Genomic DNA, 23,953 nt, shown 5'->3' with positions numbered 1-23,953 from the left:
ATTGGCAGTGGTGGTTCAGTGGTAGAATTCTCACCTTCCATGTGGGAGACCTGGGTTTGATTCCTGGAAAATGTACCTCATGTGAAGCCACCACTTATCTGTCAGTGGAGGCTTGTGTGTTGCTATTATGCTGAACAGATTTCAGTGGAGCTTCCCGACTAGGACTAGGAAGAAAGCCTGGAGATCTACTTCCAAAAAATCAGCCAGTGAAAATCCTATGGATCACAACAGTTTAATTTCATTGTGCATGGGGTCTCCATGAGACTGGGGCCGAGTCAATGGCAACTCACAACAACAACGATGAGACTATATAGAGTTTTGCTCCCTAAAGCTTGAATTTTGATATGAAAACATGAGTGAGGGAATACAGAAACCTCAGCTGACTTCTGAGCCCTGCATCCCAGTGGGGCCATTGCCTCATCATGATGAATTAGCTGAGTGCAGAAGTTGCTTGTGCAAATGATTCAGTTCTTGTCATGAATCAGAGCAACCAACACTATAAAATATTTCTGTGTGATTCTGTGTGATGACTCTATCAATGATCCCTAGTTTTTATCAACCTTGTAACCATAGACTCTGGATTACAACAAACACAACACAGTGTTAGTCACAGTGTAGGCACAGTGTCAAACTTGGGTTAGTTGCCTTTCTAACTTGACTCTGTGATAGAGAAGTTGAGATTTTAAACCTTAGACTTTTTTTGCGTCTCCTCATTTCATCTCAAATGTCCCAATCCCCTTAATGCAACCCTAAGATACCTACCAAAATTACCTTTTTTTTTGAATTAATGGGTGTAGTTCTGCATTCATTAACTTTATCAATAAATAAAGAAAACCAAACCTGTTGCCGTCAAGTTGATTCTGACTCATAGCGACCCTATAAGGCAGAGTAGAACTGCACTATAGGGTTTCCAAGGAGAGCCTGGTGGATTCGAACTGCCGACCTTTTGGTTAGTAGCCGTAGCTCTTAACCACTACGCCACCAGGGTTTCCTTATCAATAAATAGGGTAGAACTAAATAAAGTAAAGGAGTGCTGAGTGGTGCAAATGGTTAAGCACTCCGCTACTAACTGAAAGGTTGGTAATTCGAACCCACCCAGAAGTTTCTGGGAAGTCAGGGCTGGCAATTTTCATAGCCTTGAAAACCTTATGGAGCACAGGTCTGCTCCGCACACAGTGGGGTCTTCATGAGTCGTAGCAGACTTGAAGACAACTGGTTTGATTTTTCTGGTAAATAAAGCAAAGCTGTATTACCTACTTCAGAAGATAAAGCAATCCTTTCTGATGTTTTACGAATTATCCTCATTTTGTGCTTTTATAGATTGTCCTCCAATCAGGAACTACATGGTCTTCAATGTCACCAGCAGAAGTTTTCAAGTGTCTTGGAGTTTAAATTCTATCCAGAACCATACTTTCCAAGTCCAGGTTTTCAAGGGCGATGAATTAGTCAGAAGTGCCAGGACCAGAGGGATGTCCCTCGAGGTGGTGGGGCTGGAGGCTGGAGTACTGTATGGGGTGAAGACCAGCTACCAGGAGTGTGGGGCTGACGTCACTGCTGCGCTGACTGTCAGAACAGGTACGGTCAATGGGCAAAAAGCCACCTGCTGCCTCTCGAGTTTGTCTTTCTGTCTTATGTCCTAGAGCTGCCATGACAAAACACCCTAGAGTGGGTGGGTTTAAACAGCAGGCATTTATTGTCTCACAGGTCTGAAGGTTGGAAGTCTGGGATCAGGGTCAGCCATGTTGATTCCTCTGAGGCTCTGAGGAGAATCTGTTCCACGCCTCTCCCCCAGCTTTTGGTAGCTTCAGACCTTCCTTGGCCTGGGGATGCATCATCACATAGCCTCCTCCTCTGTCTGTGTCTCTGTGTCTCTTCTCCTCTTTCATAAGGACACCAACAAGAGGGGATTAAGACCCACTCTAACCAAAACACCAAACCCCTTGCCATCAAGTCAATTCTGACTCATAGCAACCCTGTAGGACAGAGTAGAACTGCCCCATAGAGTTTCGAAGGAATGGCTGGTGGATTCGAACTGCCAACCTTTTGGTTAGCAGTTGAGTTCTTAACCACTGACCCACCAGGGCTCACCCTGCTCTAACACAATCTTATGTTAAACCTAACTGATAACATCTGCGAAGACCTTACTTCCAAACACGGTCAAGTTGACAGCTATTGCGGGTTACAACTTCAACATACCTTTAAAAAAAACGAAAAAAAACCAAACCCGTTGCTGTCGAGTCGATTCCGACTCATAGCAACCCTATAGGACAGAGTAGAACTGCCCTATAGAGTTTCCAAGGAGCACCTGGTGGATTCGAACTGCCAACCTTTGCTAGCAGCCGTAGCTCTTAACCACTGCACCACCAGGGTTTCTAGCATACCTATCGGGGGGACCCAATTCAACCCTTAACAGTCTCTACCACGGTTCTGTTGTTCTCAGAGCTTCAAATCTTTGTTCTTCCTATAATGAGGGCACAGGAAGTAATTGTGCAGGCCCCACAGTTCCTCATGGGAGCAGTGCAAGAGCTCCGGCGCTCCTTTTGAGAGTGGGCCCTAGTCTTGGCCGTCACAGGCTCCTGTAGCTTCCCCATGTCTTGTTATGGTTGGGGCTTACTCTGACATCTGTGGGGACTAGATATGGCATCTGTGGAGAGCCTGTCCCATTTTAAAGGACTTATAACATATTCAGGCCCCTAGGTAGTGCAAATGGTTTGGCTCAGCTACTAACTAAAAGGTTGGTTATCAATTTGAATCCACTGAAAGGCGCCTCAGAAGACATGCCTGGATATCTAGACCTCCATAAGATTACAGCCATTGAAAACCCTATGGAGCAGTTCTAGTCTGAAACATGTGGGGTCACCATGAGTCAGAATTGACTTGATGGCAACAGGTGTAACATGCAGGTCAAAATCACACCAAACTCATTGCCGTCAAGTTGATTCTGATTCACAGTGAGCCTAGAGACCCTAGAGGGCAGAGTAGAACTGTCCCGTAGGGCTTCCAAGGAGCGCCTGGTGGATTTGAACTGCTGAACTTTTGGTTAGCGCCAGACTCTTAACCACTATGCCATGCAGGTAGGGTGAGGCAAAAGGTGTAATAAGGTAGCAATTTGCATGCATTTAGAGATCCTTTGTCATCTTGATCCCAACATAGCTGGGTTTGCATAACGTTCCAAACCAAAGAGCTGAACCTCACATTAACATATTCATGAAGCATGCCTCATTTCCCAGGTGATGCACATGAGGAGTTAATAATACAATGTACACTCATTTGTGCCATGAGGAAACTTCCCTCAAGCAAACACTACACACACACATGAACTCTAGTTTCTGGAAAGCAGCTGACCTGGCCCATCTCTATCCCATGACTCATCCTGCCCTCTGGTCACGGGTGGTACCTGGATGGTGTACTGACTGCTGCCCAGTTAGGCATGGGTGGTGGAAGTTCTTCCCCAGTAGGGACCTGTGGCTTCAGGGTGTGAGTGTGTGTGTGATGGGGGCAGGGGGGCGGTAGAGTGCTAAAACATTCTGGTCCAAGTGTTCCAGATACATGCATCCTCGATCTAGAACACGTGCGGGCCCCAGCCTGGAGGGTCCAGGCTCGGTGGCTCAGCAGAGGGAGCAGAGACAGAAATCACTGCATAAAAGATGCTACCCCTGAGGTCTGTCTCTTGCATAGAGATTAGCACTAATGGCAGGGACTGGTGGCATTAAATGAAGAAGGGGAGGAGCAGGCCTTCAGTGAGATGGCTCTACATTCTTTATGAACTGATTTGGGGTTGACCCCATGCTAAATGGTCATAGCAGGCAGGACAGGTCCCCAGAGGGTCCTCCAAGGACCTAGTCATGCAAAACGCAAGCTCTTGAATTTGCATGATGCTTCTACTGATTCAGCAGGCTCCATCTCATTCTCTCATTTTAGTTTCAAAATCCTTAGGGAGTAAGTGCAAGCTGCACTCCTTTCCCATTGAGGAATCTGAGACCAGAGAGGGGGTTACTTACCTGAAGGTTACGCATGTGTGAAGGTCAAGCTTGAGCTCTAGGGATCCCTGCTGTGCCGCTTTCTCTGCACCCTGTGAATGCATCAAGCTCACCTCCCAACTCATTTCCAAGACCAGTTGCTGTTGAGTTGATCCCAATTATAGATTTCTCCCAATTTGACTACCCCAATCTAAGACTGTCGTGGATCGAATTGTGTCCCCAAAAGCATGTGTTGAAATCCTAACTCCTGAACTTGTAAATGTGACCATGTTTGGAAATAAGAATTTTTTTGTTTTGTTAATTAGGTCATAGCAGAGTAGAATGGGTCCTCAACCTAATCCCTTCTCAGTGGTGTCTTATAAACAGAGCAGAAGTGGTGCAGACCCATGGATGAATCTACAAGCTCAGGAACACCAAAGATTGTTGGCAGCTACTAGAAGCTGAAAGAGACAAAGAAGGACCTCCCCCTAGAGTCACGCCCTGAATTTGGACTTCCAGCCTCCTGAACTGTGAGACAACAAATTTCTGTCCATTAAAGCCACTCACTTTGGTATTTCTGTTACAGCGGCACTAGATAACTAAGTCAAAGACTCATACGTCAATCTTTTTTTTTTTTTTTAAGTTTCCCCTCAACAGGATAGGTTTTATGGAAAATATTGTTGGAAAAGTGTGTGACTTTTGATGAAATGATTTCATATAATTTGTATTACTGTCTGTCTCAGATGCCCGGGTATTCGAAGTCACAATAAGGATTATCAACCGCAACTTCACGGACAAGCTACTCAACCGCAGCAGTGAAGAATACAAGGACTTTTCTAGACAATTGCTGCAGGAGGTAAAAACAAAGCACAGACACATGGGACTTTTCTTGGGTGTTCTGAGCAAGAACACCAAACACAAGCCAGCAACACCTGCCCAATCCCTTCTCTGTGACTGGCAAAATTACACTTTATCACAGCTTCAGGGGAGGCTAAACCCAAATTGCACAGTAATTACGTACAAGTGATTTTTTTTATGGGTTATTTAATCTAGATTTTGGATTGGGGCAATCTATCTTTGAAATATGTTCCTTTGATTCAAATGGGCTGCACTACTTGATTGTACACCTGAATTTTCTGTTGAACCTCCCATCTGTGGGATCTGGGTGATCGATCTTCCTGCTTTGGTGTAGTTTCATTAATGAAGCATTTACCAATGATCACACCTTCCATTTCTCCCTTGTGGTTGAAGGGAGACATCAGCACACAGTCTAGAAGAATCAGGCCAGTGTTAAATATTATCTACACATTGGTGATGAATTGGAGGAAAGAGTGACTTACTAAACTGAAGAACTGTGGAAGGTCTGAGTGTTTACCCTTATTGCAAGCTAACAAGTCAGCCTGCCACAGCTTCACAGATGCTGGCAGAAGACACAAGACTCCTGGGTCGGAGACAAAGGACTTTATCACTCACATCTCAACAGGTGGCGTGAGCTTCATGTTCACATCAGCTCCTCTTGCCCCTACATCCCATGGGGGAGACATGGAAGGGCTCAGATGGATGATACACATGCAACGGGCTGTGTTGCAGCTGAGGAACCCCAAGCTTAGGAACTCAAATCTTTTATAGTGGACTGCTAGCAAATCTACCTAAACTTTGCTCCAGAGGGAGTCATTATCTTCATTATAAACATCAGTTGCTATCAAGTCGATTTTGACTCATGGAAACCCCATGTGTGTCAGAGTAGAACTATGCTCCATGGGGTTTTCAATGGCTGATTTTTTTGGAAGTAGATCACCAGGCCTTTATTCTGATGTGCCTCTGATGGACTTGAATCTCCAACCTTTTGGTTAGGAGCTGAGTATGTTAACCGTTTGCACCACCCAGGAATGGTATCTTTATTATACTGGACAATAAACAGAACTGCCCTTTGCTCTTGAGTGAGACATTACATTGTGTCTTCTGACATCCTTGAAAAGATATTCTGGAACAAAAGGGTAGTTCATGTCAAGATGTGCAGAAAGATGTGGAGAAAGTCACAAGATCCATAGAGAGTTGTCCCCCAACATTCATCTTCAAGGGAATCAGTTTTTGAACTTTCTTAGAGAATTCCCTCTCCTTCTCTGTGTTGGTTCAATTGTGTGCACAGGAACAGAGTGGTAGGAAGGCAGGAGGCAAGACTGATGTCTTCTTTGCAGGGGCATGAGTGACCCTGAGCACCTAGTTCTGCCTGTGTGTTTCATGGGGGATACAGCCCAGTATGGGTGTGTGTGGGGGAGGATAACTCCAAATAGTCACAGGGATTGCTCCTTGATGGTCCCTGTTTGTCAGTCCATCCATTTATCCATCCACCCATCCATCCATCCATCCATCCATCCATCCATCCATCCATCCATTCACCCACCCATCCATCCATCCATCCATCCAATGGTGTGTCTCTGTCTCTCTCACACACACATACAAATTACTTTCACAGTAATGTTCATAGCACCTAGACGGGCTTCTTCATCTAATGCTCCATTGCTGGGAGCTTGATTGCAGTGGTCATTGCACATTCTCCAACAAACACCAGGCCAGGCCAGGCAATTCCAGGGAGAGCCCAACTGGGGAGTAGTGAATCAGGAGGGCATCTCTGCTTACCCTTCATAAGTTGGTTGCTGGGTAGCTCCTCTTGATCTCAAAAGGGCAAATGGATCCTGTGCACCCTCCATCAGTCACACGTGGGTCCTTAGTCAATGCTTTTGAAGATGTTGATGGAAATAAATGTTCTATCTGAATTGCTGTTGCTTCTTCTTGGATAGGTTGAAAAATCTTTCCCTCCGGCTGTTTCTGACTTGTACAGAAGAGGGAAACTGCGGGTGGAGATTGTATCACTTCGAGCCGGAAGTGTGGTTGTGAAGCTCAGACTCACAATACAAGATCCTGAGTTTCCAGTGTATATTTCCACGCTGTCTCCCATGCTTCCGCCTCTGTTCATGAGCACAGCGTTCCAAGTCGACCAACAGGGGACACTAGTGCAAGGTAGGTTCTCCTCCCCAAGCCTCGAATGTGGCACCGTGATGCCCCTCCATCTTCTGGGCTACAGTATTTTGGGTCAAAACTGACTTTATCCCGAAAAGATAAATAAAGTAAACGAAATATAAATCCTTGACCTGTGTTCTCCACTGGAACTGGGAGACCTACCCCGGAGGCCTGAAACACAGAGCATAACTGCATTGCACTTGCATTTCACACCTGGTTGCTCCCCTTAGGAAAAGGTACCCAGAGAGCTGGGACAGAGCTTACTCCCTATGGAGCAATAACTCTTGGCTTTCGTAGGCCCAGGACACAGGAAGAAACCCTGGCTGGAGGATCCCAAGAGGAGGTAGACTCTGGGTGCCTACCTGTGTCTTGTGCTAATGTGTGACTCTATTTCAGTAGCCCATACAGTATTTACTTGGAGCTGCCTTGAGGTAGGAAGTGCTCGGAAGTCACAGAAGCAGGAGAAAGACGGGGGTAGGTAGGGAAGCAGAGAGAGAGAGACTGAGTACTGACATTTTAGGAAGAGTTTGCTACTCAAATGCAGGGATAAAGTTTCTATGTGGCAGTGAGGGCACTGGCAATCTCTACATCAGTTTTGGGCTTCATCAGTGGAATGGGTGTCCCTCTAGGGTACCCTTAGCAGGCACTGGGTCCTAGAGTGAGCTCGGTCACCTTCTTTGTGCTCAGATGAGTGCTGATTCGCTGGCCCAACCTACCTGCCAAACCCCAGGAGTGCAGGGAAGGCTCTGGCATGTATGCATTTTGAAGACCCACCTGGAAAACACTTGCCAGCTCAGCCTGGGGGTTGCCCTGTTCACTCAGTGCCCCTTGGGGGAGGTGCCAAAGTGGCCCTTTGCACCTAGTAGGACCCCATCTGGCTAAGCTGCCAGGCTAGGGGCTGGGCAGGAGGTGAGGGTCCTGCAGGTGAGTCCTCAGCAAATGCCCAAGGGCCCACCTCAGCCCAAACCTGAGCCGTCTTCAGCGGACCAGCCCAGCCTGCTCACCGCTCCCAGCCATGTCCCCATGGAGCAGGGCTTAGACTGTTCCAGGTCTCTGCCAAATGAGGACAGTGGCAGGAGGGATGTAGTGGGCTGAATAAACGTGGCTCCAAAATGACACATCCACCCAGAACCTCTAAGTGTACTGTATTAGCGTCCTAGGGCTGCTGTAACAAAATACCACCAACTAGAAGGCTTGTAAGAACAGAAATGTATTCTCTTGCAGTTCTGGAGGCCAGAAGTCCAGTTTAGGGTGTTGGCAGAGCCACACTCTCTCTGAAGGCTCTAGTGGAAGTCTTGTTGCTCCTAGCTTCTCGTGGCCCCAGGTGTTCCTTGTCTTGTAGCTACAGCATAAATCTGTCTTCACATGGGTGCTGTCCCTCTGTCCCTGTGTCTCTTCTCCTCCTTTATAAGGGACACCACTCAGGTGGGATTAGGACCCACCCTACTCCAGTAGGACCTCATGTTAGCTAATAGCATCTTCAAAGAGTTTATCTCCAGACAAAGTCTCATGCACAGGTACAGGGCTTAAGACTTCAACCTATCTTTTTGGGGGACACAGTTCAATCCATAGCAGTGAACTTCTTTGGAATCAAGGTCTTTGCAGACATAATTAAGGTGAGGATCTCGAGATGAGATTGACCTAGGTTAGGTGGAGCCCTAAATCCAATAAATCATTTTTAAGTATCCCACCCCTTCCACCCCCCATGAAGTTCCAGAAGCCCCCTAGGAAGGTGCTAAGCACCTTGAGCCAGCTCTTGTCCCACAGAGTTCCAGACAAAAAGGAGCATTTATGTAATATTTTAGGGTTGAGTGTTGTTATAGAAGAACCTCCCTGGGCCTGGGAATTGGCATGTTTGGCCCAGTGATACGGAGGCCTTGGGCTGTTTGTTGGTGGGGAGGTGACTTCCCCACACAGTGTCTTCTGACCAGTGACTGATCGCTTCTCTGGACACCAGTGCCTAGGAGCTGACCACTGGGACTCCAGCCCCCAGCAAGGGGAGGCAGCACAGGCCTGGGTCCCCACGTGGGAAAAGCCTCCTCGTCTTCTGAAGGGAGCCCTCTTTGCCTTTGGGATCGAGGAAATAGAGAACAGCTCTCTCATGCCATTCTGCACAAGGCTGCAAACCGCTACTCAAAAACCTCTTCAGAGGAAGCTTTGTTTTTTATTTTTTTAATTTTTTATTGTACTTTAGATGAAGGTTTACAGAACAAATAGTTTCTCATTAAACAGTTAGTACACGTATTATTTTATGACAATGGTTAACAACACCCCGACATGTTAACATTATCCCTTCTCAACCTTGGGTTCCCTATTACCAGCTTTCCTATCCCCTCCTGACTTCTAGTCCTTATCTCTGGACTGTTGTGCCCCAGTAGTCTCATTTTGTTTTATGGGGTTGTCTAATCTTTGGCTGAACGGTGAACCTCTGGAGTGACTTCATTACTGAGCTAAAAGGGTGTCTGGGGGCCATAGTCATGGGGTTTCTCCAGTCTCTGTCAGGCCAGTAAGTCTGGTCTTTTATTGTGTGTTAGAATTTTGTTCTACATTTTTCTTCAGCTCTGTCCGGGACCCTCTGTTGTGATCCCTGTCAGAGAAGTCAGTGGTGGTAGCTGGGCACCATCTAGTTGTACTGGACTCAGTCTGCTGGAGGCTGTGGTAGTTGTGGTCCCTTAGTCCTTCGGACTAATCTTTTCCTTGTATCTTGTTTTCTTCATTCTCCCTTGCTCCCAAAGGGGTGAGACCAGTGGAGTATCTTAGATGGCTGCTCACAGGCTTTTAAGACCCCAGACGCTACTCACCAAGATAGAATGTAGCATTTTTTCTTTATAAACTGTCTTATGCCGGTTGAGCTAGATGTTCCCCGAGACCATGGTCCCCACAGCCCGAGGAAAGTCTTTGTTCTGTTGTTCAGGCAGAAGTAATCTTGCTGGCATCATCGGCACCTCTTGGGTTATTTTGGAGCACTCCCTGCCAGTGTGTCAATACGTCTGAATCCCTGAAAGTAGAGGCCGATGGTAGGGGGCTGAAATGGGGGCATCACGTTTTCGTGACCTCATCTCTTCCCCAGGCCCACTCTTTGAAGGTCTGTAGTTTCCCGGGCTGGTCGTTTGTCTGGGCCCATGCTTGTGGTCTTCCCCCCGGAAGGCATGCCCGTTGCACTGGGAGGCCCAGATTCTGCCCTGTACCTTGGCCCTATCCTCCTTACTCTGTCACCCCACAGGAAGAGGTGGTGGGCTCACAGGCTCTGGAATGAGACAGAACAAGTGCAATCCCAGCTCTGATACTTGCTGGCTGTGGGACCCTGGCTAATTACCTCACCTCCCTGAACGTCAGTTTCCTCATCTGTAAAACGCGAAGATTATCACAACATCGCATCTTGTAGGGTGGTTGAGTAGATAATATAATTCATGATAATTATCACGTAATAATACTTGAGTGGGATTTAGTGCAGACCCAGGACATAGCAAGGGTGCACATGAGATGGTCACCTCCAACCCTTACGCACGTTTCTCTAGGATGAACATCTATATTCAGGATACGTTCTCAGGCCAGAGAGGTCCTTCAGTGTCCCCTGGGTCCCCTGGATCTTCCTTCTCATGGGGCTCCTACTCCCTCTTCCCCTCACATCCCTCTTGTCTTATTTCTGTAGTGCTGCTATAACAGAAATACCACAAGTGGATGGCTTTAACAAAGAGGTTTATTCTCTCACAGTCCAGTAGGCTGCAAGTCTGAATTCAGGGCACAGTCTCCAGGATAAGGCTTTCTCTCTCTGTTGGCTCTGGAGGAAGGGCTTGTCATGAGTCTTCCCTTGGTCTGGGAGCATTTCAGCGCAGGAACCTCAGGTCCAAAGGACGTGCTCTGCTCCTGGCACTGCTTTCTTGGTGGTATGAGGTCCCCGTGTCTCTCAGCTCGCTTCTCTCTTTTATATCTCAAAAGAGATTGGCTTAAGACACTATCTGATCTTGTAGACCTCATCGGTACAATTGCCACTAATCCATCTTTTTACATCATAGTGATAGAATATACAACACACAGGGAAATCACATCAGATGACAAAATGGTAGACAATCATACAATACTGGGAATCATGACCTAGCCAAGTTGACAGATATTTGGGGGGGACACAATTCAATCCATGACACCTCTTTTTAAATGCGTCTCCTACACCACTATCCCCATCCCTTCTCCTTCTTAAAGTCTGCTCTCAGGAGATGTCACAACATTCCTTTGTTCTAAGGTGAAGATAATTGCTTGGGCTTCTATGAACATCTCTATGGGACTTTGTGTTTTAATGTTCTGTACAGCCCAAGGAGCAAGACTCTGATGACAACGTTATTCTGTGTGCAGGGTCCTCTGAGTTTTGTGTTGTTGCTGTTAGGGCCTCCAAAGTAGCTGGTTGGCCACACCCCGTCCTCCGTATCACCCTGGAGACCAGGAGAAGATGCCTAGCCCTGGGGCTATCCTTGTTTTCCTCACCTGGTGTCAAGCTAACTCACCTCAACAGGCTTTCTTCCCCAATCTTGATGGTGCTGCCTTTTGTCTAACTTGCTGTGGAGATGTTCTAGAACCAGGTACTCTCAGTACCTGTATTTCTCCTTGGGCAGACCCTTCCACCCCAAGAGAGACTGAGGCTTTTCCCAGGGCTTTACCTCCTAGGGCACCCTGGGGTCCCAAAAGATAGCCTGGGGCCTACGAGGAACCTGCCGCTTTCTCGGATGGGGGGCTCAGGAGCTCAGGCTCACCCTGGACTCCATACCTGTCTCTGGGGCCTCCCCCCGCCCTCCGAGCTCATTGCTCTTGGTGGGGCCAGCTCAGGTGGGCACTGTGGCTCCTGGAGCTGGGCCACCTTCTTCCCAACAGCGGGCCAGGGAGGAGTGGAGTGCAGCCCCCTGCTCAGGGCTACTGCCTGGGGCTTGTCCTGCCGGCCCAGGAGGGTGCAGAAGGCTGGTTCAGAAGCTCTTCCTGCTCGTACATCTGTCTCCTTCCTCTGGATGGGCTTTCATGTAAGACTAAATAAAGCCGGCAGGGGCGTCCTCTGAGCTTGCTTGTTTGCCTTCTGCTTGAGGGGGGTGAGGGCCAGGTGACACCGCACATCAAAAAAGACATCAGCTGCTCAGTAGGGTGGTGTGAGCCCAGGTTCTGGGCCTCCTGCTCTCCTCCAGCCCGTCTCCCTGTCCAGCCTGGTCTGTGCACAGCTGTGCGCCCCCTGCAGGCTGGGGATAGGGGGTGAAGCAGCATTACGGGAAAACCAGGGATAGAGCTGGACAGGCCCAGAGGCAGAGGGACGTCCCTGGGTCCTGCGTCCACTGTGGGGCAACTGTTGCAACAGCTGATGAGCTTGCTGGTCCTGGGGAAAAGCTGATTTTGTTAAGATCGAATGAAGCAAAACTGAAAATCACAAATGAGTCTCTGATTGTAATCCGCTGCAGTTTTCTCTGAACAAAACTGAAAACAGAAATAAACAACAACAACAAAAAAACCCAGTTGCCATCAACTTAACTCCAACTCATGGTGACTCCATATACGTCAGAGTAGAACTGTGCTGCATAGGGTTTTCAGTGGCTGATCGTTCAGAAGTAGATCACCAGGCCTTTCTTCTGAGGCACCTCTGGGTGGACTCGAACTTCCAACCTTTCCGTTAGCAGTTTGTTAACTGTTTGCACCACCCAGGGACTCTGGACTAAACTGAATGAGTCCTGTATCTTGATTTAAATTCCAGCCTGGTCTAAGCATTCTGGCATCCTGTGAGCTCCTGAGGGCACCTCTGACAGCAGCTTTTATGAAGCATGTGTAGTAGGGCTCACAGCCGCCTGGACCCTCACTGGCCTTGGTTCAGGGCACTCCACACAGAATCAAGACCCCTCGTGTGCCCCATTTTACGCCACCAGCAGAAGCAGCTCTGTTCTAAGTCCTTCCCCAGCCAACAAACACCTCCCACCCTCAGGTGGCATCTCAACCCTGCCAGCCGCCCTGCTCCCCTGTGGGGGCGCAGGACAGGTGTTGACCCCAGAACTGGCTTTGGGCTGCAGGATGGAATTGTAGGGGTGTGGGAAAACTCCCCGCACCCCCGCACCCTGTCTCCTCCACATCTGGAATACCTATTCCTTAAGGTTTGATTACATGTTTATTGCATATAGCACAGTAAGAAAGACAGAAGAAGAATTGATGCATTCCAGCTGTGGTATTGGTGAAGAATATTGACTGTACCTTGGACTGCAGAAAGGAGGGACACATCAGTCTTAGAAGAAACAGAACCAGAATGTTCCTTAGAAGCAAGGATGGTGAAACTTGGACTTGCTTAGTTTGGACATGTCATCAGAAAAGACCAATCACAAGAAAAGGGCATCACAGTTGGTAAAGTAGAGGGTCAGCAAAAACGAGGAAATCCTCCATGAGTTGACTTGATGCAATAGCCACAACCATGGGCTCAAACACACCAACAATTATGAAGATGGTGCGGGATCGGGCAGTGTTCGTTCTGTTATACATAAGGCTGTTTTGAGTCAGAGCTGACTGGACAGTAACTAAGAACAATAATAACAACAACGACAGCATAGTATTTATTGTTCAGTCAAATGACAACATCAGAAAAACAAAGAGAAACAACCAAACCCGTGGCCTTGGAGTCAATGCCGACTCATAGCGACCCTATAAGACACAGTAGACTTGCCCCATAGGGTTTCCAAGGAGCAGCTGGTGGATTTGAACTACCAGCCTTTTGGTTAACAGCCGAGCTCTTAACCACTGCGCCACTAGGGCTCCAACATACAGTAGACCGTCCCATTCTTAGTGCAGGCAAGGGGATGGAGGTGAAGGTCACCAGGGAAACTGGCAGAGAAGAGGAGAGAGAAAGAGAAGGGGAAGGGGTTCCTGATGAATTTTCTGTGTCACAACTTGCCCTCATGCCAGTCCTGGCTGACAGATGGTTAGAAAATGTGGGGTTTGCTTGGGCACAGGGAGGGGGTGAGCGATTAGGTGGGCAGAGACTGGGGGAGGGGAGATGGGGGTATTTACTTGAATGGGGGGTTAATTAACACACTTCGTTGCCCCAGTCAGAAGGGCCATGGCTTCCTGATGACATCATCCTATGGGGTCTTTGGGCTCTTAGAATAATTTCCAGGACATGGCAAGAGGGCATTCAAGGGTCATTCCTGTACTTGTTGAGACAAGTGGACACTCTCAACTTACGCCCAAAGTTCATGTTATACTTAACCTGACACTTCCTGAGTCAAATATTTTTTTCTATTTCTTGGTCAAAACGCCAAGGATTAGAGGGCTGTCGGCACATTAAAAAGAATGAAGAAAAATCCCAATGTTTTGGGTCTAGGAACAAAGAATAAACAAGAGAGGAACATAATCACACTTTTGGGAGCAAATGAAGTTTTCCACCTTTGACAGGTGCAGTCTTAACGCTTTTCTATTGCTCATTTCAGTGGAAAATAGAATTTTCCACTTCTCTGCCAGGTTTCTGCCTTACGCAGGTTCTGGCTTTCACAGGTTTTACTGTACTACCAAAAAAAAAAAATCAACTTCCCCTGGTCTTTGCCCCTTGTCTTAGTTAAGGTTCTCCAGATAAACAGAACCAATATGATAACTAGCTAGATAGACAGACAGACAGACAGATAGGTAGATAGAAAGATAATGGATGGATGGATGGATAGATAGATATAGACTTAGAGACTATTTTAAGGACTTTGCTCACACAATTATGGGGGCTGGAAAGTCTAAAATTCATAAGTCAGATGGTGGGCTGGAAACTCCGGCAGGAAGTTTATTTAGTCTTGAGGCAGAAACGCCAGTTTTTGCTCCCAAGGCCTTCTGCTGATTAAATGAGCCCCATCTACATTATAGAGGGTGACCTGCTGTACTTAAGGTCAACTGACTTAAATGTTAATCACAGGTAAATTCCTTCAGAGCAGCAACTAAGCTAGTGTTTGACCGAATAACTGGGCACCATATCCTAGCCACATTGACACACAAAGCCAACCACGACACCCCCCAATGAGGCAACGTCTGGCTGCTTGCTTACTCCCTGGGTTCAAATACAGGTTTTTACGGAGGGGAATCTCATGCAGGCCCTTCCTCCGGGGTGCTGGAGACTAGAGGTGCTTGCCTGAGTCCCTGCTTCTTCCTTCAGCCTGTCTGCTCCTGGCCCTTCCCTGCAAAGTCCAGTCGAGAGGAGGAAACTCATGGCTCCATTTTCTAACCAGACTTCCGCCTGTCTCTCTCCCCCTTGGTAGATTGGGACGAGTGTGCGGACATCTGGGACAACGACTGCTCGGCCACCGCCCAGTGCCTCAACCTCGAGGGCTCCTACACCTGCCGGTGCCAAACGGCGAGGGACACCAACCCCTCCCGGGCAGGACGGGCTTGTGAGGGTGGGTGCCTGGAGCCTTGGGGATCTGTGGGGTCAGGGCTTGACTTCTCCCCCAGACACAGAGGGCACAGTGCCTGGGGCCCACAGCACTTTCAGGAGCCCATGGAAATGTTTGGATTTTAATTTCTTTTAAAACCAAAAGAAAGAAATTAATATAACAATTTTCCAGTTGCCACCGAGCTGATTCTGACTCATGGCGCCCCCGTGTGTGTCAGAGTAGAGCTGTGCCCTATAGCATTTTCTGTGGCTGATTTTTCTTTCAGTAGATTGCCAGGCCTTTCTTCTGAGGTGCCTCTGGGTGGACTCAAACCTCTAACTTTTCGATTAGAAGCCAAGCATGCTACCCGTTTGCATCACCCAGGGCTCCAATTTAATAATAATGATCAATATATAACAGTGAATCTAGCCTGGATTCTATTTATCTCAATGCAATTTTAAAATATAATTTTTAAGACTTTTTTTATGTAGGAAGAGGCTCATGGAGGTCATGATGTGGCCCTGATAGTGGGATCCCTCTCCAGGTGGCCACAAGCTTAAGAGGGCTTGGAGCCCAGGTGAGGGATAAGTGCCTAGATGTGAGGTCTCCTGAGCCCCAGTCTTGATGCATCTCTGCCACAGTCTTTTTTGGAACCAATTCTGATCAGTTGGTCAGGGCTTCCTGTGGTGCTAAGTTGAGAAGCATAAGGAGGCCACACCCAGTCTTAAATGCCTGTACTCGATTGGTCAAGTCTGCCCTGGATACTGCTGGCCGTGGGGAGTGGAGACCATTTGCCATTCCCAGCAAAGGCATCTCTAGCTGGAAGAAGCAATAGAGAATTAATCCCTGTGGAGAATAACTCTTTTCTTTAAAAAAAAAAAAAAAAAATTGTGTATAGTGTGTATATCCCAACAGTTTCTCTTCTCTTATCTTTTTACTATTCATCCAAAACTTCAGTAAGCTGATGAGAGTGAACCCCACCAAATCCCACCTGAGCACAAATTGTTCCATTTCCCCAATAGATCTGAGGATTGATCTGAGGCCTGTGAGAACTGAGCCCTGCCATAGGGTCCTGCTTCTGCAGCCCTGAGGTGGTTCTCATTTTGTGATCTTAGCTTAGTCATTTATAAAGTGGGGCACCTGCCTTGCCTCCCATGAGAGCTTTGGGCAGACCACAAACATGGGCTCCATTAAAAACTCACCCATGTCCCCACTTTGGGTCCACCTGGAAAACACAGGTGCCCTCTTGCTGGATGGCCTGTGTTTTCCTCTCAGATAGGACACCCTTACTTGGGAGGCCTCTGATTGCTGTCACTGGGTAGACCAGATGCCCAAGAGTACACCTGGTAGATCAGATGTCTGAGAGTCATGTGTCTTGGCAGGTGAGATGGAGAACCCCACAGAAGGCATGCTGCCTCCGTCAACAGGGGTGACGGCCCCAGCTCTTGGAACAGAGGCATCTGCTAATGGTACCACGGTAACTGCAGGCAGGTCCACGTTTGGAACCCCTGCCTCGTCACACAGCCCCAGGAACCTGTGGAACACCCCGGCAGTAGACCAGGCCTGGACCTTTGGACCCCCACTCAGAAGAGGGGATGACAGCAGCATAGTTGGGCAGGACAGAAACAGCACAGGGAGTGGAGTAGAGGAGGAGGTGCCCAGTGGGGCCCCAGGCCTGGCAACAGGCCAGTGGAGGACAGGTGGGGCGGTTGGCACCAGGGCTTCTGGGCCAACCCATGGCTCCCTTCTGGGGGCCACAGATGGCCCACTGGACCCCACTGGGCAGTTACTGCAAAATTCGACTGTGGAGCCCAGCTCCTGGCTTGCCCCTACCATGGGCCCTACAGGCCACATAGAGTGGCACCCCAGCGCCCCAACGCAGGACACGCCATCAGCACCTCTGAGTACCACGTGGCCATGGAACTTGCACCCTGGGCCCTCCAGCTCCCCGGACCTGCCATCGACCCCCAGCTCTGCTTCTCCAAAGACCCCCACCTGCGGTGAGTGGTTTGAAGGGTGCATCCTGGGCTCTCAGTGCAGGAAACAGTCGGAGGGCAGTTGCAACCACACCGTCTTTGCAATTCAAACAGCAAAGATCCATACAGGTGTAGTCTAAGGACCTTTTAGAAATATTCAGGGGCCTTTCTCACATTTGGATGAGTAAGCCAAGGTGCAGAGAGGCAGGTTGCCGGTTTAGTTAGGATGAGGACACCTCACTGTCTCTCCAGCCTTTCCCCCCATGTCATGGTCCCCCGTTTGCAAACAGCCTGGACAGGAAGTCAGGCATCTAGAAGAACCTTTGGATCATGTGAGGTGCGTAAGTACTGGAGTATACCCCAGCAGTGCTGTGTACCCCAGTGATGTCATGCACCCCCAGCAATGTCATGAACCCTTAACAGTGTCATGTACCCCCAGCATCTCTGCACCTCCAGCAGTGTGTGCACCCCCAGCAGTTCTGTGCCCACCCCCAGCAGCATGCACCCGCAGCAGTTCTTCATTGGGTGGAGAGGGTTTATCCGTCACTGAGGCCATGGTGACACCTCAGGGACACATGTCAGGTCTGGGGAGCACGGGCCAGGACCTTGAGGGCTCCCGTGGAGACTGTGCTGCACCTCTGCTGTGAGCTGGCTGAGCAGTCCCGCCCAGTCTGCCTCCAAATTAAACCAGCTGTTAGATGTGATCTCCATTAGTGCATTGCTGCCACTGAACAGTCCCAGGACTGAATGCTGAAGCCCACCTAGCAGGGCAGCAAGGCCCCCGGGTCCCCCTGCAAGGATGGCTCTGTGCCACATTAGCCCCTTCCTCAGTTGATGTAGATCCAGGGCTTTGAAGGTATCCAGCCCCTCCGGGGAGCCATCCAGAACCTGCCCAGGAGGACTTTATTTCGGGAAGTCCAGGAACCTCAGGGATGTGTTTGAATCACCTCCTGAAACCAAACCAAATCCTGAACCCTTTATTCTCATCCTGAGGGTCAGAGCTGCTGTTCTAGGGGGCCTAGGCATGACAGGATGTCCCAGGACCTGCTGGACAGTGTCACCTGAGACCTCCACGGCCCCAGTGTGGGGTCAAAGCAGGAAGTCCGTGCACTGACACCACTTCTCTCCTGGCATCCTCTGTACTTGGAGAGGTCGTGTCACCTGAGCAGCTCTGAACATTAGCCATCTGAGACAGAGAGCTTTTCTTTGGGACAGAGTCTCCTAGCGAGGAGGAAAGAAACTCTCCTGAGAGGATTTTGCATTTAAAAAACCAAGGATGGGAACCTCATGAGAGATTTGAGACAAGGTCTGAGAAATCACTGTATCAGCCCCTATGCCTTCATCTGTCGTGTTCGGCTCCTCTGTTTCATGGACAATGTTTGCAAATAGAAAATGCTGCTACCATTGTCACCTTTACCTGATGGACAAAAGCCTGGGGCTAGTATTTGATGTCTGGGCTCAGGGAAAGATGAGGCAGAATCAGGACACTGACATCCACTGATTGAGCATTTTGTAAATTGTCTCTAATTGATAACAAGTTTAAAAGCCTAGCCTTTAGGTTATGACTTTGGAGGCCATGGCCCACCAGCATCAACATTTGATTTCCAGTATTAGGGGAGGTTTTTCTTTACCTTTCTTCTTGGAATAGTTTGATAGATTTTAATTCCGCTTTTTTGTTCCACTTCCCAGTTCCTGTCCCCATCAAAAGGGTCACAGTCTCCAATGTGACCAGCACCAGCTTCCACATGGTGTGGGAGGCAGATCTCACCCTGTACCCCACTTTCCAGCTCACACTGACTTCTATGCAAAACCTCAGCCTGGACCTGGAGACCCAGAACACAAGTCTGACGCTGTCGGGGTTGGAGCCTGGCATCTTGTATGTGGTTGCGATAGTGGACAAAGCATGTGGAAAAGAAAGTGCCAAGGTGCACTTAAAAGTGAGGACAGGTAACGTGTTCCAGAAGCACCTGTCACCGCTTGTACTTAAAGGGAAGGAAAGAAATGCATTAAAAACATCTTAGGTGGGTTGAAATTTTAAAAGAGCTGGATTTGTTTGAGGCCTGCTGGGTTTCTGTCTTCTTCTCAGGGTAGTATGTATCTGGTTCACTTCACACTCAGCTGGTGTGCAACTGCCAGACATGTCTTAGTCACCTAGTGCTGCTATAACAGAAGTACCACAGATGGGTGGCTTTAAAGAACAGCAATGTATTTCTCATAGTTCTGGAAGCTAAAAGTCCAAATCAGGGTCTCGGTGTGTTGATTCCCTCTGGGGGCCTCTCTCTCAGTTTCCACTATCTGCCAGCAATCCTTGGCAATCTCGGCTTATAGATGGTGCTCATGTGGCATTTGTCTTTCCCTGTGTGTGTGTCTCAGTGTCTATTCTGCTCTTTTTATAACTCAGAAGTGATTAGTTTTAGGACCCACCCTACACTGGTCTGACTGCATTAACATAAAAGAAAACCCCTATTTCCAAACAGGATCCCATCCACAGGTATGGGGGCCAGGACTCCAAGACATATATTTTGGGGGACACAATTCAATCCATAGCACACAACCTGGCTCATTTCAGGACAAGGTGTGGGGCAGCCTGTGGGTGAAAATGTACCTTAGCCAAGTGCTCCAGACTTTGCCCACAGGGGTTGCAAATGCCCATTCATCCGTGTCCTCACACTTCTGCAGCCTGGGAATGGGTATAGGGTCTTTGTCGAGCTGTATCCATCCCCTACCACCCCCTCACTCTCAGCGGACCTGCACTTGGCTCTCAGGAAGAGCAATGATAGACAGTTGGACAGGTAGGCAGTCAGACAGACAATCTGTGATCAGCCCACCAGGGCTTGAGCCACACAGAAGAAGGGACAGTCCTAGAATGGAACGATAAATCAAATGTAGATGCCAGTGAGCTAAAGCTGATCCTTGTCCATAGGTAGGTATTCAAGTAAAAGTCCTCTTTTCTCCCCAATAGCATTTGTAATCTGGATATGTTCTTCAGCTATAACTTCCCTGAGTAGCAAGCACGTGCGTGATGTTGCAGAGTAAGCTGCCCAAGATTTTACAGCTGTGTTCTCCAAGGGGGTGCACACCGCAGACAGTGCCTGCTGTCTTCAGGCTTTGTTCCTGGGTCCTCGGAGTCTGGGTGCTGTGTCTGTGAGCTCAAGGGCCCAGGGAAGCCTTGGTTTAATGTTTCTCATTGCCAAATGGAAAAACACTATTATTAATATTGAAATGGTAGTCTGTCACCTTACATAGTCATTGCAAATGTTTTTCTTCTCTACCCACAGTGGCCCAGAGGCTCAGTGGAGAAGCCCGAATAGCTAATGTCAAGTATTCAGAATACTTTAGCAATGTGAGCAGCACAGAGTACCAGGACTTCCTAGAACTCTTCTTTAGGATGGTAAGTTGGTGATGGCAATGCTTATTTCCTTTTGGGATGAGAGGGATGGTAAGGGAGAGGGAACTAGAATTCTAGTTTCATCCAACAAGGACTTAGGCCGTGAGTCCATGATAGCATCCTCACTTCTAATGGAAGCTCGGGCGTGTTCACCTCTCCCAGTGGCTGACACTCTGGTAGACTGGAGTGTCTTTGTTCTCTGTGGCCCTTTGCTTTGCATGGACTTCTTTCCAGTGAAACTTCTTTATCGACTACGGGGCCCTGTGGAGCAGAAAAGGAGCCTTGGTGGCCCAGTGGTTAAAGAGCTCCGCCGAAAAGTTGGTGGTTGGAACCCGCCAGCCGCTCTGTGGGAGAAAGATGTGGCAGTCTGCTTCTGTAAAAATGACAGCCTTGGAAACCCTATGGGGCAGTTCTACTCTGTCCTTCAGAGTCGCTATGAGTCGGAATGGACTTGATGGCAACGGGTTTGGGTTTTTTGGGTGGAGCAGAAAGCCTCTCCCTTGCCTTTTTAAAAAAACTTAAAAAAAAATGAGGTGTATTTCACATACCATAAAATTTGCTTTTAAAGCGTACAATTCAGTGGCCTTTAGTTTATTCACAGAGTTGTGCAACCATTCCCACAGTCAATTTTAGAACATTTTCATCATCCCAAAAGACACCCGTACCCATTAGCAGTCACTTCCGATTTCTCCCTCCTCCAAGCCCCTGACAACTACAAATCTACTTTCTGTCTTTATGGATTTACCCATCCTGGACGTTTCATATCAGTGGAGTCATACAGTATTTGTCCTTTCGTGTCTGACTTATTTCACTCAGCATCCTGTTTTCATGGTTCACCCATGTTGCAGTGTATCGGAACTTCATTCCTTTTTATGGCTGAGTAATAAATATTCCATTGTACGGGTGTAGCCCCTTTTGTTTATCCATTCACCCACTGATAGAAGTTTAGGTGGTTTCCACTTCTGACTATTATGGATAATGCTTCTGTAATCTCCCTCCATAACAAAAAATTGTTCCTATTCTTTCTTGTGCTTCCTCTAACCATCCCCTTAGCATTCTTTGGGAAAGGATATTGTTAGGATTTGTAAAGGGCAGCAATCTCAATATTCTTTTTGATAGAGGTTAGATTACCCTCTGAAGAATAGAAGATACACTTGTCATAATCTAATGATCTTATTTACATAGTGGAAATCGCATTAATTTTAGCTTTTCCTCAAATTGGGAGTTCAAGTTTTAAGACCCGGAATAGAGTGAGTTTAACAGCGCTGTCTAGTGGCAGAGTGTGATACAATGGAGGCATGTTGGCAATGGTGGTGGACACATTGTATGTTTCCAAGGTTCATCCATGTGGTATCATATATTGGTATTTTATTTCTCTTTGTGGCTGATATTATTCTATTCTATTACCTTGTATTATATTATAATAATTATATTATAGATATTATATCTAATTATTCTATCATTATAATGATAGTCCATTGTATGTATGTACCACAGTTGGTTTATGCATTTAGCTGTTGATGGACACCTGGGTTGTGTCCACATTTAGACTATCGTGAATAGTGCTGAAGTAAACATTGGTGTACAAGTATCCGCCTCAGTTTTCTTGGTTGATCTCTCCTCTTTAAACCATTTCCCTCTTTGTCCATTTTTGGGGATAGTTATTTTTTGTTTGTCTAGAATTTAAGGATGGCAAATAATCATGTGACTAATATGTATAGGACATTAAAACCAGTTTGGAGAGGTAGTGGTTAATGAAGTGCCTACTTCTTAATCACTTCCTAATAAGGATCCTGGAACTTTGCTTTGAGATTTGTTTGAAATGCAACTGAAAGTGACATTAATCCAAGGCCATGACAGATCCCTGCCTGGAAGTTCCAGAAAAAGAGAGAGAGAGAGAAAGAGAAAGGAGCTGAGTGTTCGCTGGTAATGAAGGAGACTCAGTTTGGCACCAACCACTGAAGGCAGTTCAGGGTCTCTGGGGTCTGCAGCCTTAGGTGGGTGGCACGGCTTTGTTCATGCTGGGCCAACCTAAGGCCCAGGAAGGAATCTGTGAGCCCGAGCTTCAAGACACTGCTTCACACACGTTCAGATAAGGATGGAATTTCCCTGCAAAGATAGACCTTGGGGCTGCGCTTTCCCATGGAAGATTTGAGTTATACTGAATATCTGAAACCCATTCTAACCGTGTCTTTCTGGGCGTTTTGGCCATAGAATAATATAATGTGTGATGTATGATTCTGTCCAAAGTTATACAATGTAAAATAAGGCTTTTAGGGGCAAGAACTGCCTGTCCGAATAGGGATGTTAGAAATATTCACAGGGAAACAGTTTTGGAAAATACAGGGAGAAAAAATGCAAGGAGATAATGTTCTGCAGTATCAGTAGCAAAAGATTGTTCCAGAAAAAACATAAAATGGTGGTCTCACTCCCCATGACCACTCATTCAGCCCTCTGCCCTCCATGACTCTGAGTTGGGAGTTTAAAAAAAGGAATAAAGCAATTTATGTCAAATCAACCCCGAATCATGGTGACCCCATGTGTGTAAGAGTAGAACTGTGCTCCATGGGGTTTTCAATGGCTGATTTCTTAGAAGTACCTCGTGGCATCTCTGGGTGTACTCGAACCAGCAGCTTTCAGTTAGCAGCCTAGCGCATTAATAGCTTATACCACCTGGGGACTGAGCTGAGAGCAGCAGATTCTAAATGGGATGGTGAGCCCCCTACTGAGTTGTATGCCCTCGAGGGTAGGGTCCCTGTCTTTGCACCTGGCCCCATTCTCCACCTGCAGAAAGAAAACTTTCTGTAACTATTTGCTGGTCATGTTGGGGACACGCCCTCCTCACTATCATAGAAACACCCAGGCATTTGTGCTGGCCTCAGGGACACAGCAGACAGGACTGGACCCCAGAGCCGACCTTGACTTCTACCTTTTGCTCAGGGTGCCGGAAGACAAGGGCAACGCCCCTCACGTAGCCTGTCTCCCTAAAGGTGCGGAATGCCTTACCAGCCCGCATGCTTCGGCTCATGGACGAGGGTGGAATTAAGATGGAAGTCACCAGCGTCAGCAACGGCAGTGTCGTGGTGGCGTTCAACCTGCTGATCTTCGCAGACGTGGATGTCCGGGAGGTGTCAGACACGTTCCTTGCTGCCTTACAGAACATGTCTCTGCTGAAGGTGGTCAGAGGTGACACCTTCATCCAAGGTACATGGAAACCTGGACCCACAAAGACCTCAGCAGGGCTCTAGGGCC

At 47.8% G+C, this 23,953-nt stretch overlaps 1 protein-coding gene across 1 annotated transcript in view; it reads left to right on the top strand.

Moving 5' to 3' along the window:
* The window catches only part of UMODL1 (uromodulin like 1), a 103,286-nt gene that overhangs the window by 39,957 nt on the left and 39,376 nt on the right, over nt 1–23,953 (top strand). The window contains exons 7-14 of the mRNA XM_004384872.1: nt 1,321–1,575; nt 4,703–4,815; nt 6,761–6,980; nt 15,224–15,361; nt 16,720–17,337; nt 19,003–19,260; nt 20,592–20,704; nt 23,692–23,905. Coding sequence (XP_004384929.1) covers nt 1,321–1,575; nt 4,703–4,815; nt 6,761–6,980; nt 15,224–15,361; nt 16,720–17,337; nt 19,003–19,260; nt 20,592–20,704; nt 23,692–23,905 — 1,929 coding nt within the window. The remainder of the gene's footprint in view (nt 1–1,320; nt 1,576–4,702; nt 4,816–6,760; nt 6,981–15,223; nt 15,362–16,719; nt 17,338–19,002; nt 19,261–20,591; nt 20,705–23,691; nt 23,906–23,953) is intronic.

This window comes from Trichechus manatus, unplaced genomic scaffold, assembly GCF_000243295.1.
Source record: "Trichechus manatus latirostris isolate Lorelei unplaced genomic scaffold, TriManLat1.0 scaffold00128, whole genome shotgun sequence".
Classification (NCBI taxonomy): domain Eukaryota; kingdom Metazoa; phylum Chordata; class Mammalia; order Sirenia; family Trichechidae; genus Trichechus; species Trichechus manatus.
The sequence above is the reverse complement of the archived record's forward strand: the minus strand, read 5'-3'. Positions and strand labels throughout refer to the sequence as shown.